Source organism: Myotis yumanensis, unplaced genomic scaffold (assembly GCF_028538775.1).
Source record: "Myotis yumanensis isolate MYYU_CA2020_CCGP unplaced genomic scaffold, mMyoYum1.0.hap1 SCAF_7, whole genome shotgun sequence".
NCBI classification, from domain to species: domain Eukaryota; kingdom Metazoa; phylum Chordata; class Mammalia; order Chiroptera; family Vespertilionidae; genus Myotis; species Myotis yumanensis.
The window spans coordinates 18,287,887-18,302,406 of NW_027223758.1; the positions used below are offsets into that span (position 1 = coordinate 18,287,887).

The window sequence follows — 14,520 nt, forward strand, 5'->3', positions numbered from 1 at the left end:
GTAGACACACCTCACTCTTTTTAATAATTGTCAGAGCATTTCTTTTTTTTTTTTTTTTAATATATTTTATTGATTTTTCACAGAGAGGAAGGGAGAGAGATAGAGAGCTAGAAACATCGATGAGAGAGAAACATCGACCAGCTGCCTCCTGCACATCTCCCACTGGGGATGTGCCCACAACCCAGGTACATGCCCTTGACCGGAATCAAACCTGGGGCCTTTCAGTCTGCAGGCCGACGCTCTATCCACTGAGCCAAACCGGTTTCGGCTCATTTCTTAAATATGATTATGACATATTTTCAAATATGGAGGCTCCATCATTTCCCCTTGCCCCAGTTAATAACAGTTATTTCCATTTCAGCATTTTTCTTTTTCTTTCTTTCTTTTAAAAAAATATTCAGGCAGTACTACCATGAATATTCTTGTATAGCCTTTGCCTACCTCTGTGAGTCTTTCTGTAGATAAAGTTCCTATAGTAGGCCAAAGGGTAGTTATTACGATTTTTTTTTTATGAGCATTGCCACATTACCTTCTGAGAAGGGTGCCCTAAATATCCACTCCCACACGGAGGCCTGTAAAAAGTTATTCGCTGAAGTTCATGTTTGCATAAAGGTCAATAAAGCAGCCCTTAGCTACAATAAGGAAAGCAAGCAGAAAGCGCCAATAACAAAGAATTTTCTTGGGTGATTTGAAGCTTGATTTTGGAAGTAGGAATAGCAAATCTGAAAAGGAGAAACCCTTTTTGATAACCCAGCACACAATATTAACCTAGGTAATATAGGCCCAGGGCACACATTCTAAAGAACAGACAGTGGCCCTAACCGGTTGGGCTCAGTGAATAGAGCGTCGGCCTGCAGACTGAAGGGTTCCGGGTTCGATTCTGATCAAGGGCATGTACCTTGGTTGCGGGCACATCCCCAGTAGGAGGTGTACAGGAGGCAGCTGATCGATGTTTCTCTCTCATCGATGTTTCTAAACTCTCTATCCCTCTCCCTTCCTCTCTGTAAAAAATCAATAAAATTTATATATAAAAAAAAAAGAACAGACAGTGAAGGAAGTCTCTTCCCTTCTCTCTACCTAATGACCATCATTTAAAAAAACATTTTTTTTGTTTTTACTGTGAAATAAATAATATATCCAAAAGTGCATACAAATACGAAAAGCATAGATATAATTACAACTTAAAGACAAATACTAAATACATCCCCACTTATGAATGGCGAATATCTGTGTTATGTTGAGCTATATTGTAAGCTCTTGCAGCTGTGTCCCATTGAGCACCTAGAATGTGCCGGTCCTTTGCATGTGATGTCTCAGTTAATCCTCAGAGCTGCCTTGCAAGGGTATGAATATTATCTCTATTTTACAGGTAAGAAAACTAAGCTGGGGGGAGGGTGTTCAGCAATCTGACGATGGTCTCAGTTAAAGAGTAGCAGGCATGTGATGCCTGGGTTTTCAGTGGCCTTGGACTCTGTTACTCTCTAGGTGTCAGTAGGTGAATGGTGTCTGGAGCAGGGATGGTGTTTTTTAGTATCCCACTACAGACATGGGCAGGATTGGCCTTTGCTTGTGAGCTCTAAGGTGGCGAGACCCCAATGTCAGGCAGGACTTGGCATCAGTCCCCCTTGTCCAGGGCTTCTGTCTGGTCACCTTTATCTCCCACTGTTGAATTCATGGGGGGAATGAGGGGCTTCAGGAGGGAGGGGCTTGTTCCCAACTCCAGAAAGGGTTACCAAGAGGCTGCTGTATGGCGTGTCTGCCTACACCAATGAGTGAGGTGTGAATGTGTTATTTACAGAGAAGGGAGGGGAGGGGAGGCAGGTGTATAGAGTCAGAATTGCTGTAACTAGAGTTTTCAGGGCCTGCTGTTTCCTTTCCATCTCTGTGTCTCTGAGTCACCTGTCCTCCAAGCCAGGCTCATTCCCACCCCTTCCTGGAAAAACACACACAAAATGTGCTGCAGTCACCCAATTTGAGACAGGGCTACGAAATCTTCTAGCCTTTGCTGTGCAGACCTCCCAGGCTTCCCTGACCAGGATTCAAACCGGTAACCTTTCAGTGCATGGATGGGACAATGCTCAGGCCAGGGCCACTTTTTATCCATTCATGTATCAACTAGAGGCCCGGTGCACGATCAGGGCCGTCTTGCACAGTCCTGATTGGGGCAGGCCAGCTGGCTCGGGGAAGGGATCCTGAGAGGTTGGCCAGCCGTGGGAGGTTGGCTGTGGGAGCACACTGTCCACCAGGGGGCAGCTCCTGCATTGAGCACATCATAGCTAACAGCCAGTCGTCCAGTCGTTGGTCATCTGGTCGTAACAGTTGCTTAGGCTTTTATATGTATAGATGGGCACAGGTTGCTCCTATATCTTGGAGGTAAATAATGCTGCAATGAATATAGGGGTGCATATTGCCTTCTTTGTCATAGATTTATTGACCATATAGGGGTGAGTTTATTTCTGGGCTCTCTAATCTATTTCATTGATCTATGTATCTGTTGTTGTTTTTAAGTAGCTATGTCTTTTTTTTTTTTAAATATGTTTCTATTGATTTTAGAGAGAGAAGAAGGGAGAGGGATAGAGAGATAGAAACATCCATTGGCTGCCTCCTGCACTCCCCCTACTGGGGATGGAGCCTGAAACCCAGGCATGTGCCCTGACTGCGAATCAAACCAGTGAACTCTTGGTCCTTGGTTTGACACAACCACTGAGCTGCATTGGCCGGATGATATTTTGATTACTGTAGCTTTGTAGCATCAGGTAGTTGATACCTCCAACTTTGTTCTTCTTTCTCAAGATTGCTGTGGCTATTTGGGGTCTTTTGTACTTCCATATAAATTTTAGGATTACTCATACTAGTTTTGTGCAAAATGCCATCGATATTTTGATAAGGATTGAATTGAATTGATAGATTGTTTTGAGTATTCTGAGCTTGAAGCTTTCCCTTTTTTTGAATTTTTTGGAATAGTTTGAGAAAGGTAGGTGTTAATTCTTGGAATGTTTGGTAAAATTCAGCTATGAAGCCATCTTTGTCCCGGACTTTTGTTTGTTGGGAGTTTTTTGTTTTAATATATTTTATTGATTTTTTTACAGAGAGGAAGGGAGAGGGATAGAGAATTAGAAACATCCATGAGAGGGAAACATCCATCAGCTGCCTTCTGCACACCCCCTACTGGGGATATGCCTGCAACCAAGGTACATGCCCTTGACCGGAATCGAACCTGGGACTCCTCAGTCCACAGGCCGACACTCTAGCCACTGAGCCAAACTGGTCAGGGCTGTGGGAGTTTTTGATTACTGGTTTGATTATGTTGGTAGTAATCAGTCAGTTCAGATTTTCTGTTTCTTGATTTGATCTTAAGAGATTGTATGTTTTTAGGAATCTATCCATTCCAGATTGTCCAATTTGTTGGCATATAATTGTTCATAATATTTCCTTATAATCCATTGTATTTCTGTAGTGTCAGTTGTCATGTCTTCATTTGACTTTAGACTCTATTTCACTTATTTTTGCTTTGATCTTTATTACTTCCTTCTACTCACTTTGGGCTTTATTGTTCTTTTTCTGGTTCCTTTAGGTAAGGTTAGATTGTTTATTTGAGGTTTTTCTTGTTTCTTGATATAGGCCGGTATTGCTATGAATTTCCCTGTTAGGATTGCTTTCCTGTGTCACATAGATTTTGGGTTGTTGTATTTTCATTTTCATTTAATACATCTATTTTCAATATTTTTCAACAACTCAAACATTATGGGGGAAAATAACTTAAAAATATATAAAACTGGATGAGTTCATTCATGTGGAATATAAAGCAAAAGAATCAAACTAACAAAACAAACTCATAGATACAACAGAATGGTAGTTACCAGAAAAAGAGGGTGAGAAATAGGGCTAAGTGGGTAAATGGATCAAATATATGGTACAGAAAGGAAACCAGAGCCCTATTACTAATTTTTGTATCTTTACACATATTTAAATTCTTAATCTTTAAAAATCCTAATTTCTGCCCTAGCCAGTTTGGCTCAGTGATTAAAGTGCTGGCCAGCAGACTGAAGGGCACGTACCTCAGCTGTAGGCTTGATCCCCTGCCCCTCTCTCACATTGATATTTCTGTCTCTCTGTCTCTCCCCCTCCCTTCCACTCTCTCTAAAAAAAATCAATAGAAAAAGTATCCTTGGGTGAGGATTAACAGCAAAACAAAAAAAGGAAAGGAAACTAGAATACATAGATATTCAATTTATAATCTTGTACATCTGGAAGTTATAGAATATTATTAACCAATGTTCCTCAATACATTTAATTTTAAAAATATGTAGTATATACGTGTGTGTGTGTGTGTGTGTGTATATAGCATAGGGTGCATGTTTTTCCTTTCACCTCAAGTTCCAGTGTGGCTGCACATGGTATTGATGGATCCTGTCCTTATTTAAAATTTTAATAACTTATCATACTGTATTTTTTCTATGTTTTGATTTTTAAATATTTACTTGATAGATGAGTTTTGGGGATACCATTTAATTTTATGCCTGAGACTAATAGGATTCCTCCAGGACGTGACCCTCCTGACCTCTGGGCTGTGGGGTGGTCTGACTGTGGTGGCAGCCCCCCCCCCTCTGCTCCATATACCCCAAACACAATATTCACCCTCTCCGGGGCTTCATGCTTATGTGACACTGTGCTTACTTTACAGCCAGGATCCCCAACTTTAGAGCCTAAGTTAGAACCTTACTTAAGTCTCTTGATCTGATATCCGACCTCCCCATGGTCGAGTTGAGTACTGATGGTGGAAATAGGAGAGACTGTGCTTTGGTAAGACTGAGCTCCATGGTATATTTGGCACATGGGAACTCTCCATTTGGAAGGCAAGCCCCACTAATATTAACCCAATTCTAAAGCCAGCAGGAGATCTAGTGTGGAAATGCTTTCATAACTGTAGCAGCTGACAAAAGCGTCTTGCCCTTGCCCCCAGCCCATGCCATTTCTGGGCATACCCATCCTTGCAGCAACTGCCCACGCCTGCACCCTGTTCTTGTGTTGCTGGAGCCCACTCTACCTATGTGAGGCAGGCCAGAAGTTCAGATTGACCCAAGGGCAGCCCTCAACACTGCTGTTGGAGCTGGTGGGTAAAGACCTAGCTCCCAGGGGGCAGGTGACTCAGAGGTGAGTGTTCTGCAGTGTTTCCCAACTTGCCTAGCCGATGGGACTCTGGTACCCACGGCAAGGGCTGGCTCGATGACCCCACCTTGTAGGGGCTTCTTCCTGTATCCCTGTCTCAATTCTTCACTCCCCTACGGGAGCTTCCTGGAGACCCATCCCAAGTAACTGGTACAGAAATCTTTGTCGCAGAGTATGGTTCCTGGAAAACTCAAACTAAGATAAAAACAGTGTTTATTTTGCCCACCTTAAAATCAAAACATTAAAATGGTGTACAAGTAGGAAGAATGAAACTCCTCCTTCCCAAGCCAGGTGGTGTGTGTTTGTTATATTTGCATCCATTTTGGTTACGTTTGTTCATGTGGATGTCGTAAACTTTTGTGGACAGTTTTGTCTCCTGCCTTAACCATTTTCCTCCTTTTGAATCCTTGGTCATGATGACTTTTCTCTCTACCCTCACTCCCCATCCCCTACCAACCATTTTTCTACTCTATTTCTATAGGTTTAACATTTCTACATATAGGTAATACCAATGCTGTATTTGTCTTTCTCTGTCTGGCTTATTTCACTTAGCATAATGCCCTAAAGATCCATCCATGTTGTCAAAAAATTTGACAAAGGATTCCCTTTTTTCTTGTGGCTGAATAATCTTCCATTGTATAAATAGATGACGGCTTTTTTATCTGTTCATTCATTGATGGACACAGGCTGTCTCCATATCTTGGCTGTTGTGGTTAATGCTGCCATGAATGTGGGAGGGCAGATATCTCTCTGAGATCCTGTTTTCATTTCCTTTGGATATATGTCCTAGAAGTGGGGTTGCTGGATCTTTTGGTAGATCTATTTTTACTCTTGTGAGAAACTTCCATACTGTTTTCCATAGTAGCTGTGCCAATTTACAAGCCCACCAACAGTGCACAAGGGTTCCCTTTTCTCCACATTCTTGCCAACACTTTTTTTTATGCTTTCAAGTTTTTATTTTTTAAATTGTTTTATTGCTTAAAGTATTTCAAAGAGTATTATATATGTCTCCTTTATTTTCCTCCCCTTGACCCTCCCCTAGCCTCCCATACCCCCCAGTGTCTTGTGTCCATTGGTTATGCTCATATGCATGCATACAAGTCCTTCGGTTGATCTCTTACCCACCCCCCCAACCCTCCCCGGCCTTCCTGCTGTAGTTTGACAGTCTGTTCGATGTTGCTCTGTGTCTGTATCTATTTTTGCTCATCAGTTTATAATGGTCTTAATTATCCATGAGTGAGATCATTTGGTATTTTTCTTTCATTGACTGGCTTATTTCACTTAGCATAATGCTTTCCAGTTCCATCCATGCTGTTGCAAATGGTAAGAGTTCCTTCTTTTTTACAGCAGCATAGTATTCCATCGTGTAGATGTACCACAGTTTTCTAATCCATTCATCTACTGATGGGCACTTAGGCCGTTTCCAGATCTTCGCTATGGTGAATTGTGCTGCTGTGAACATAGGGGTGCATATATCCTTTCCGATTGGTGTTTCTGGTTTCTTGGGATATATTCCTAGAAGTGGGATCACTGGGTCAAATGGGAGTTCCATTTTTAACTTTTTGAGGAAACTCCATACTGTCTTCCATAGTGGTTGCACCAGTCTGCATTCCCACCAGCAGTGCACGAGTGTTCCTTTTTCTTCACATCCTCTCCAGCACTTGTCGTTGTTGATTTGTTGATGATAGCCATTCTGACAGGTGTGAGATAGTACCTCATTGTTGTTTTGATTTGCATTTCTCGGATGATTAGTGACTTTGAGCATGTTTTCATATGTCTCTTGGCTTTCTGAATGTCCTCTTTTGAAAAGTGTCTATTTAGGTCCTTTGCCCATTTTTTGATTGGATTGTTTATCTTCCTTTTGTTAAGTTGTATGAGTTCCCTATAAATGTTGGAGATTTGCCCTAACCTGTTTGGCTCAGTGGATAGAGCGACGGCCTGCGGACTGAAGGGTCCCAGGTTCGATTCCAGTCAAGGGCATGTACCCTGGTTGCGGGCACATCCCCAGTAGCGGGTGTGCAGGAGACAGCTGATCGATGTTTCTCTCTCATCGATGTTTCTAACTCTCTATTCCTCTCCCTTCCTCTCTGTAAAATATCAATAAAATATATTTTTAAAAAATGTTGGAGATTAAACCCTTATCGGTGATAACATTGGCAAATATGTTCTCCCATGCAGTGGGCTTTCTTGTTGTTTTGTTGATGGTTTCTTTTGCTGTACAGAAGCTTTTTATTTTGATGTAGTCCCATTTGTTTATTTTCTCTTTAGTTTCCAATGCCCTAGGAGCTGTATCGGTGAAGATTGCCAACACTTCTTATCTCTTGTCTTTCTTATAATAGCCATTGTAGCAGGTATGAGGTAATATCTCATTGTGGTTGTGAGGTGCATTTTCCTGATGATTAATGATGCTGAGCACCTTTTCATGTGCTGTTGGCCATTTGTATGTCCGCTTTGGAAAAACGTCTGTTCAGTTCCTGTGCCTGGTTTTGAATCGGGTCATTTGCTGTTTCGATGTGCATGATGGTGTTTTATGGCTTTTTAGTTGGAAGGCTCTGGCTTGGCCATGACCAACCGGTGATGTGTCTGCCCCTTGCCCTTGCAGGCATTCGCCCCTACAAATGTGACGTCTGCAACAAAGCCTTCACCCAGCGCTGCTCCTTGGAGTCCCACCTGAAGAAAATCCACGGGGTGCAGCAGCAGTATGCCTACAAGCAACGCCGGGACAAGCTCTACGTCTGTGAGGATTGTGGCTACACAGGCCCCACCCAGGAGGACCTGTACCTGCACGTGAACAGTGCCCACCCGGGCAGCGCGTTTCTCAAAAAGACATCCAAAAAACTGGCAGCCCTGTTGCAAAACAAGCTGACATCCGCACTCCAGGGGAATGCCAACCTGAGCGAGGAGGAGGAGAAGTGAGGAGGAGGAAGGGGGAGACGCCAGTGCTGACACGTTTACATGGACTTTTGGTTTTGAGGGTCCCACTAGCTCTTTCTAATTACAAGTGTTCAGTTTATCTCTCTGTCCTTTTGGGGCCTCGGCAGGGGGATCTGCTCCAAGGCTGTCAGTTGTAATGAGTGTGACAGGTCCCCCGTCACCCATGCCCTGTTGAACACACTCATGTTAAGGAAAGTTGATCGGTAGGTGGCTGTGATCACCGTGCAGAACTTTTTGTGTGTTTTTTAGGATTTTCATACATGGAAGCAGATGTGTTCTTAGAGAGACCATCATATTATGGTGCCTTGAAATAAAAGTACTTCCACTTGAAATGCTACTTAAGTGAGAAAAATGAATTTTATTATCCTGAAAGAGTTTATAGGAATTATTTTAATACATGAAATGTCCTCTTGAAACTTTCCTTATAATAACCAAACAGGAGAGGGTTGAGCTATGTCGCTCCTTGCTTCAGGCTTATTGTGTGACCTTCAACTTCAAGTTATTTGGGGGTTGATCATTTTGTGTCAGTGGGTGGGTTTGAAGAGGCAAATCTTAAGAGTACTGAACCACTGACTCCCTCACTGGTGGCCAGAGGTGCCTGGGGTCCAATCAGTAGGTAACTGACTTTGGTCACTTTTTGTGGCTGTGGGGCTACTGCAGGCCTCTGACTTCCTGGGACTGGGATTGTTGGATGAAGGCACTTCTCCCTTCCTTGAATCCAGCACTGGGGACACCGTGTGGCAAGCATGGAGTGTGAGGCAGGCTCACTGGCAGGCACAGTGCTCTTGTGGGAGGGGCAGCAGCAGCAGCAGCAGGTGACTGCTGAGGGCAGTGACCTTTAGCTCCCTGCATCCGGTCCCCTAGGAGGCCTGGGAGGTTAACAATAAACCAACTTGAGACCATTATAGGGCAAAAGGGCGGCACCAGGCCATGGGGACAGGATGGTGAGGAAGTTTCATTGTGCTTCCATGCCTGGAGGGGCAGCAGGAGGGGCCCAGAACCCTTAGGAAACCACGGTGGTGGCTGAGTGAGGTAATTACCCCAGTCCCCAGCACTGAGGGACGTGTTCAGAAGCTGCACCATGCTGTCCTGCCCCTGTACTGGGCTGAATGCCTCAGGTCCATTTCCACCCTGGAAGATCAAGAAAACCTTGCTGGGGACCAGGTCGCTCCATGGCCTAGGGCCGTGGTCGGCAAACCGGCTCGCGAGCCACATGCGGCTCTTTGGCCCCTTGAGTGTGGCTCTTCCTAAGCCTTAGGAGTACCCTAATTAAGTTAATAACAATGTACCTACCTATATAGTTTAAGTTTTAAAAATTTGACTCTCAAAAGAAATTTCAATCGTTGTACCGTTGATATTTGGCTCTGTTGACTAATGAGTTTGCCGACCACTGGCCTAGGGAAACATTTGGATGATGAGACCATTTCCTTATTTCCTCCCTCTTCCATTGTCCTCCCTCCTCTCTTCTTCCCTTCCTTTTTTTCTCCCTCCTTTTCTTCCACCTTCCCTCACCTTTTCCTCTTCCACACTGTGGGCCAGCCATTATGCCAATATCTGGACGGTATTAGTAGCATATACCATGACACTTCTTTCCCAAATCAGCACTTTTCTTTCAGAAGGAAGGAAATTTGCCCATTTGCAGGGCACCTACGACCTGCATGTTGCCGCACATGTTCTCTGGAGCCATCCTCGGAGCACAACTGGGGGCCAGCTCTCTGTACCTGTGAGCAGATGAGGTGACAGCAGAGGCCAGCAACTGGTGGCCATTGGAAGGGACCCACAGCAGCACCATGGGATGAAGTGCAGCCTCCAGGGTCAGCCTGCACTGAGGCTCAACCCTGGCTCCAGTGGGCAAGTTGTTAACATTGTGTTGTGTCTCCTAACACTTGATACAGAGGAGAGAGAGGCTAGAATTGGTTTGCTTTCCTCAGTTTTCTGGGTCATTAGACAACATAAGGAACATTCCTGCCTGGCGGCGGTGGCTCAGTGTTTGAGTGTCAATCTATGAACCAGGAGGTCACGGTTCGATTCCAGGTCAGGGCACATGCCCAAGTTGCAGGCTCGATCTCCAGTGTGGGGTGTGCAGGAGGCAGCCAACTCTCTCTCATCATCTATGTTTCTATCTCCCTCTCTCTTCCTCTCTGAAATCAATAAAAAAATATATATATTTTAAAAACCAAAACGAACATTCCTGTAAGGAAATATCTAAATTGCTCTGGCTGGAAGAACGGCCTGTGGCCTGTTTTGCACAGGAATTGTGAACTAGCTGATGTGATGTTCTCTTTGGGGTCAGATTTTTACTAAGCAGAACTCTTTTGGTTGCAGGTGATAGAAATCCAGCTTAAAAGGTCTTTGACAGGAATGCTGATCTATTAGCTAAGTCTAGGGTTGTTCCTGCTTCAGGGATGGTAAGTACAAGTGCTTAAATCAAGTCATCGTCCTTCTTCTTTCTTTTACCCAGTTTCCCCCCAGGTGGCTTCTTTCTCAGGCAGGCTCAAGTGGAAGCTAGATGACCACCCACCCTTGGACTTCTATCCCACAGTGCAGCAGCCCAGCGGAAGGAGGGTTCGTCTTTTAGCCAACCATCTTGGGCTGATGCTTCTTGTCTCTGATTGGCCTGGTTTGGCTCTTGGGCCTGCCCCTGAGCCAGTTACCCTGCTGGGGGAGATAGGGGCTCTTTTCCTCCAGGCCCGAGTCTTATGCCCCTGCCTCCCCCGAAGCAGGGGTAGAGACAGCAGGTCAGCTATACCTCTGGCCTGGGAGTTGTTCTCCAGCAGAAAAGCAGGGTGCTGTGACCAGAGAGAAAATAGATATTAAGTAGGTGTACTAGCTAAGACACCTATGGCTGTAGTAACAAAGATTCCTAAGAAGTGCTGTGGCTTAAAGAAGAGAGAAGGTCACTTTATTTATTTATTTTTTAAGAAGGTCATTTCTCACCCAGCAGTCCTGGATTGATGGGTGTCTCTCCTCCATGCTATCACTTGGGGACCCAGACTTCTTTCCTTCGTTGCTCTGCCATGCCCTAGGACAGTGATGGCGATCCTTTTGAGCTCGGCGTGCCAGCATTTTGAAAAACCCTAACTTAACTCTGGTGCCGTGTCACATATAGAAATTTTTTGATATTTGCAACCATAGTAAAACAAAGACTTATATTTTTGATATTTATTTTATATATTTAAATGCCATTTAACAAAGAAAAATCAACCAAAAAAATGAGTTCGCGTGTTACCTCCGACACGGGTGTCATAGGTTCGCCATCACTGCCCTAGGACATTGTCAACATATGCATGGTTGAACTGGGTCTCTGAGTTTCTGCCAGTAGGAGAGTTGTCTTGGTTTGAGTTCCTCCAAGGCAAGGTTTCAAGTTCTACTCAATCGCTTTGGAGAGTGATCCCAGGAAGCTTCTGCAGGGCAGTGGGGAAGTGTGACAGGGAAGGGAAGGCAGCCAACAAAGGGAAGATAAGGAAGTTACTGCAGTGGACAACTGGAGCTTAATCACTGCAGGGATCTCTGGGAGACAGTACAGACCTGCCTCAGAGTAACCCCACTTGAGGGGCATAGGAAACCATTTGTCTACTACCTCCCCATCCTTGAGGATTTAGTTGAGATGCTGGCACTGGGGACATTCATTTCTGGTCCCTTCCAGCTTTCCCTGTGCACTGGCCAAACATGCTTCTTGTGCCAGGAAAAGCTCTCGGGCAGTGTGACGGGTGGTCCATAAGCATCCTTCAGCACATAGAACTAAATGCTCTGGAGACCTGGGTAGGGTGGCACCAGGTCTGGTACAGGTATGGAAAGGTCACTTACTCTGAAGCTGCTGGCCTGGATGTGGCACGGGGGTGGGGTAGGAAAATGCAGCCTTCTCGTCTTGATGCTCTTTTATGCCAGAATGTGGGAATGGATTATGGTGGACAACTCGCAGTCTCTACTATGGCAAGCCAAACCAATGACGTCCACCCTAGTTTTGTCTCCCTCCTCCTCCCAACCCTGTTTGCTTGTCCTGCTCTCAGTTCATTGTCAGAAGAGTCAGCTACCATGTGCAGGGTCACGTCTTAGGGCACTGGTTCTCAGGCCGGCAGCTCTGGAACCATAGGCCTCTAGATGGTAGGGTGTAGATGGATGAGCTCTTGTGGAAATTTGTTCATGGTTTTAGAACAGCCGTGGGCAAACTACGGCCCGCGGGCTGGATCCGGCCCGTTTGAAATGAATAAAACTAAAAAAGAAAAAAAAAAGACCGTACCCTTTTATGTAATGTTTACTTTGGATTTATATTAGTTCACACAAACACTCCATCCATGCTTTTGTTCCGGCCCTCTGGTTCAGTTTAAGAACCCATTGTGGCCCTCGAGTCAAAAAGTTTGCCCACCCCTGTTTTAGAAGTACCTACTGGTGATTCATTTTGGAGAGAGGGGTCTGTTATCAATCAATGTGGTTTATTTGGTGATGTCTTTTTTTAAATTATTTTTTTTATTTTCCAATTACAATTGACATACATTATTATATTAGTTTCAGGTGTACACCCAGTGATTAGACATTACATAACTTACTAGGTGATCATCCTGATAAATCTCGAACCTATTTGACATCATACATAGTTATTAGAATATTATTGATTACATTCCCTGTGCTGTACTTTACATCCCTATGACTATTCTCCAATAACCAATTTGTACTTCTTAATCCCTTCACTTTTTCACCCATCTCCTTCCCCCCTCCCACCTGGCAAATGTCAAAATGTTCTCTGCGTCTATGAGTCTGTTTCTGTTCTGCTTGTTTGTTTATTTTGTTTTTTAGATTTAATTATTGATAGATATGTATCTATTGCCATTTTATTGTTCATATTTTTTTATATATATTTTATTGATTTTTTACAGAGAGGAAAGGAGAGAGATAGAGAGTGAGAAACATCGATCAGCTGCCTCCTGCACATCTCCCAGTGGGGATGTGCCCGCAACCCAGGTACATGCCCTTGACCGGAATCGAACCTGGGACCTTTCAGTCCGCAGGCCGACGCTCTATCCACTGAGCCAAACCGGTTTCGGCAATTGTTCATATTTTTTATCTTTTTCCTCTTCTTAAAGAAGACCCTTTAACATTTCATGTAATAATGGTTTAGTGCAGTTGTCGGCAAACTGCAGCTCCCGAGCCACATGCGGCTCTTTGGCCCCTTGAGTGTGGCTCTTCCTAAGTCTTAGGAGTACCCTAATTAAGTTAATAAAAATGTACCTACCTTTATAGTTTAAGTTTAAAAAATTTGGCTCTCAAAAGAAATTTCAATCGTTTTACTGTTGATATTTGGCTCTGTTGACTAATGAGTTTGCCGACCACTGGTTTAGTGGTGCTGAACTCCTTTAGCTTTTTCTTGTCTCTATCCTTCAATTCTAAAGGATAGCTTTGCGGAGTAGAGTAATTTTGGTTTAGTTCTTGCTTTTCATCATTTTGAATATTTCTTGCCACCCACTTCTGGCCTGCAAAGTTTTTATTGAGAAATCAGCTCACAGTGTTATGGAAGCTTCCTTGTAGGTAACTAAGTGCTAATCTCTTGCTGCTTTTAAAATTCTCTCTTTGTCTTTGAACTTTTGCCTTTTAATTATGATGTGGCTTAGTGTGGGCCTCTTTGGGTTCATGTTGCATGGGAGTCTGTGCTTCCTGGACTTATATGTCTATTTCCTTCACTAAGTTAGGGAAGTTTTCTGACATTATTTTTTCAAATAGATTTTCAATTTCTTTCTCTCTTCTGGCACCCCCATTATGTGAATGTTGTTACACTTGAAATTGTCCGAGAGGATCCCTACACTAGCCTCATTTATCGGGATTTTTTATTTTCTGTTTTGATTTTTTTCCTTTTTTTATCAAATTGCTGATTTGATTCTCCACTTTATCTATTCTACTGTTGATTTGCTAAAAATTATTCTTCATTTCACTTAGTGTGACATTCATTTCTAATTATTCCTTTTTTATGCTGTTGAAGTTCTCACTAAGTTTACTGAGCATACTTATAACCAGTGTTTTGAACTCTGCATCTAGTAGATTGCTTGTCTCCATTCTGTTTAGTGATTTTTCTAGAGTTTTTCTGTTATTTTATTTGGGACATGTTTCTTTGTTTCCTAATTTTGACAGTCTTCCTGTGTTTTTTTCTATGTATTAGGTAGAGCTGCTACATCTCTCAGGCTTGGTAGAGTGGCCTAATGTAGTAGGTGTGTGTCCCACTTTCCTCCCACCCCATGTGGGCTGTGCACACCCTCCTCTTGTAGTTGAGCCTTCATTGCTTTTGGCATGTCAATGGAAGGGATTTATGCCCAGGCTGATCAACTGTAAGGACTGGCTGCCACCACTGACCACCATGAAGGAACAGCTGTGCAGGGGCCCACCACATAGAGCAGGATTTATGGGCTCTAGTGTCTGCTGAGTCCACCC

General features: G+C 43.7%; 1 protein-coding gene across 1 annotated transcript in view; it reads left to right on the plus strand.

Moving 5' to 3' along the window:
• OVOL2 (ovo like zinc finger 2) overlaps positions 1-8,440 on the plus strand; it is a 29,203-nt gene extending 20,763 nt beyond the window's left edge. The window contains exon 4 of the mRNA XM_070421429.1: positions 7,772-8,440. Within this exon, the coding sequence (XP_070277530.1) occupies positions 7,772-8,085 (314 nt within the window). The 3' untranslated portion in view covers positions 8,086-8,440. The remainder of the gene's footprint in view (positions 1-7,771) is intronic.
• Positions 8,441-14,520: the final 6,080 nt, after the last annotated feature.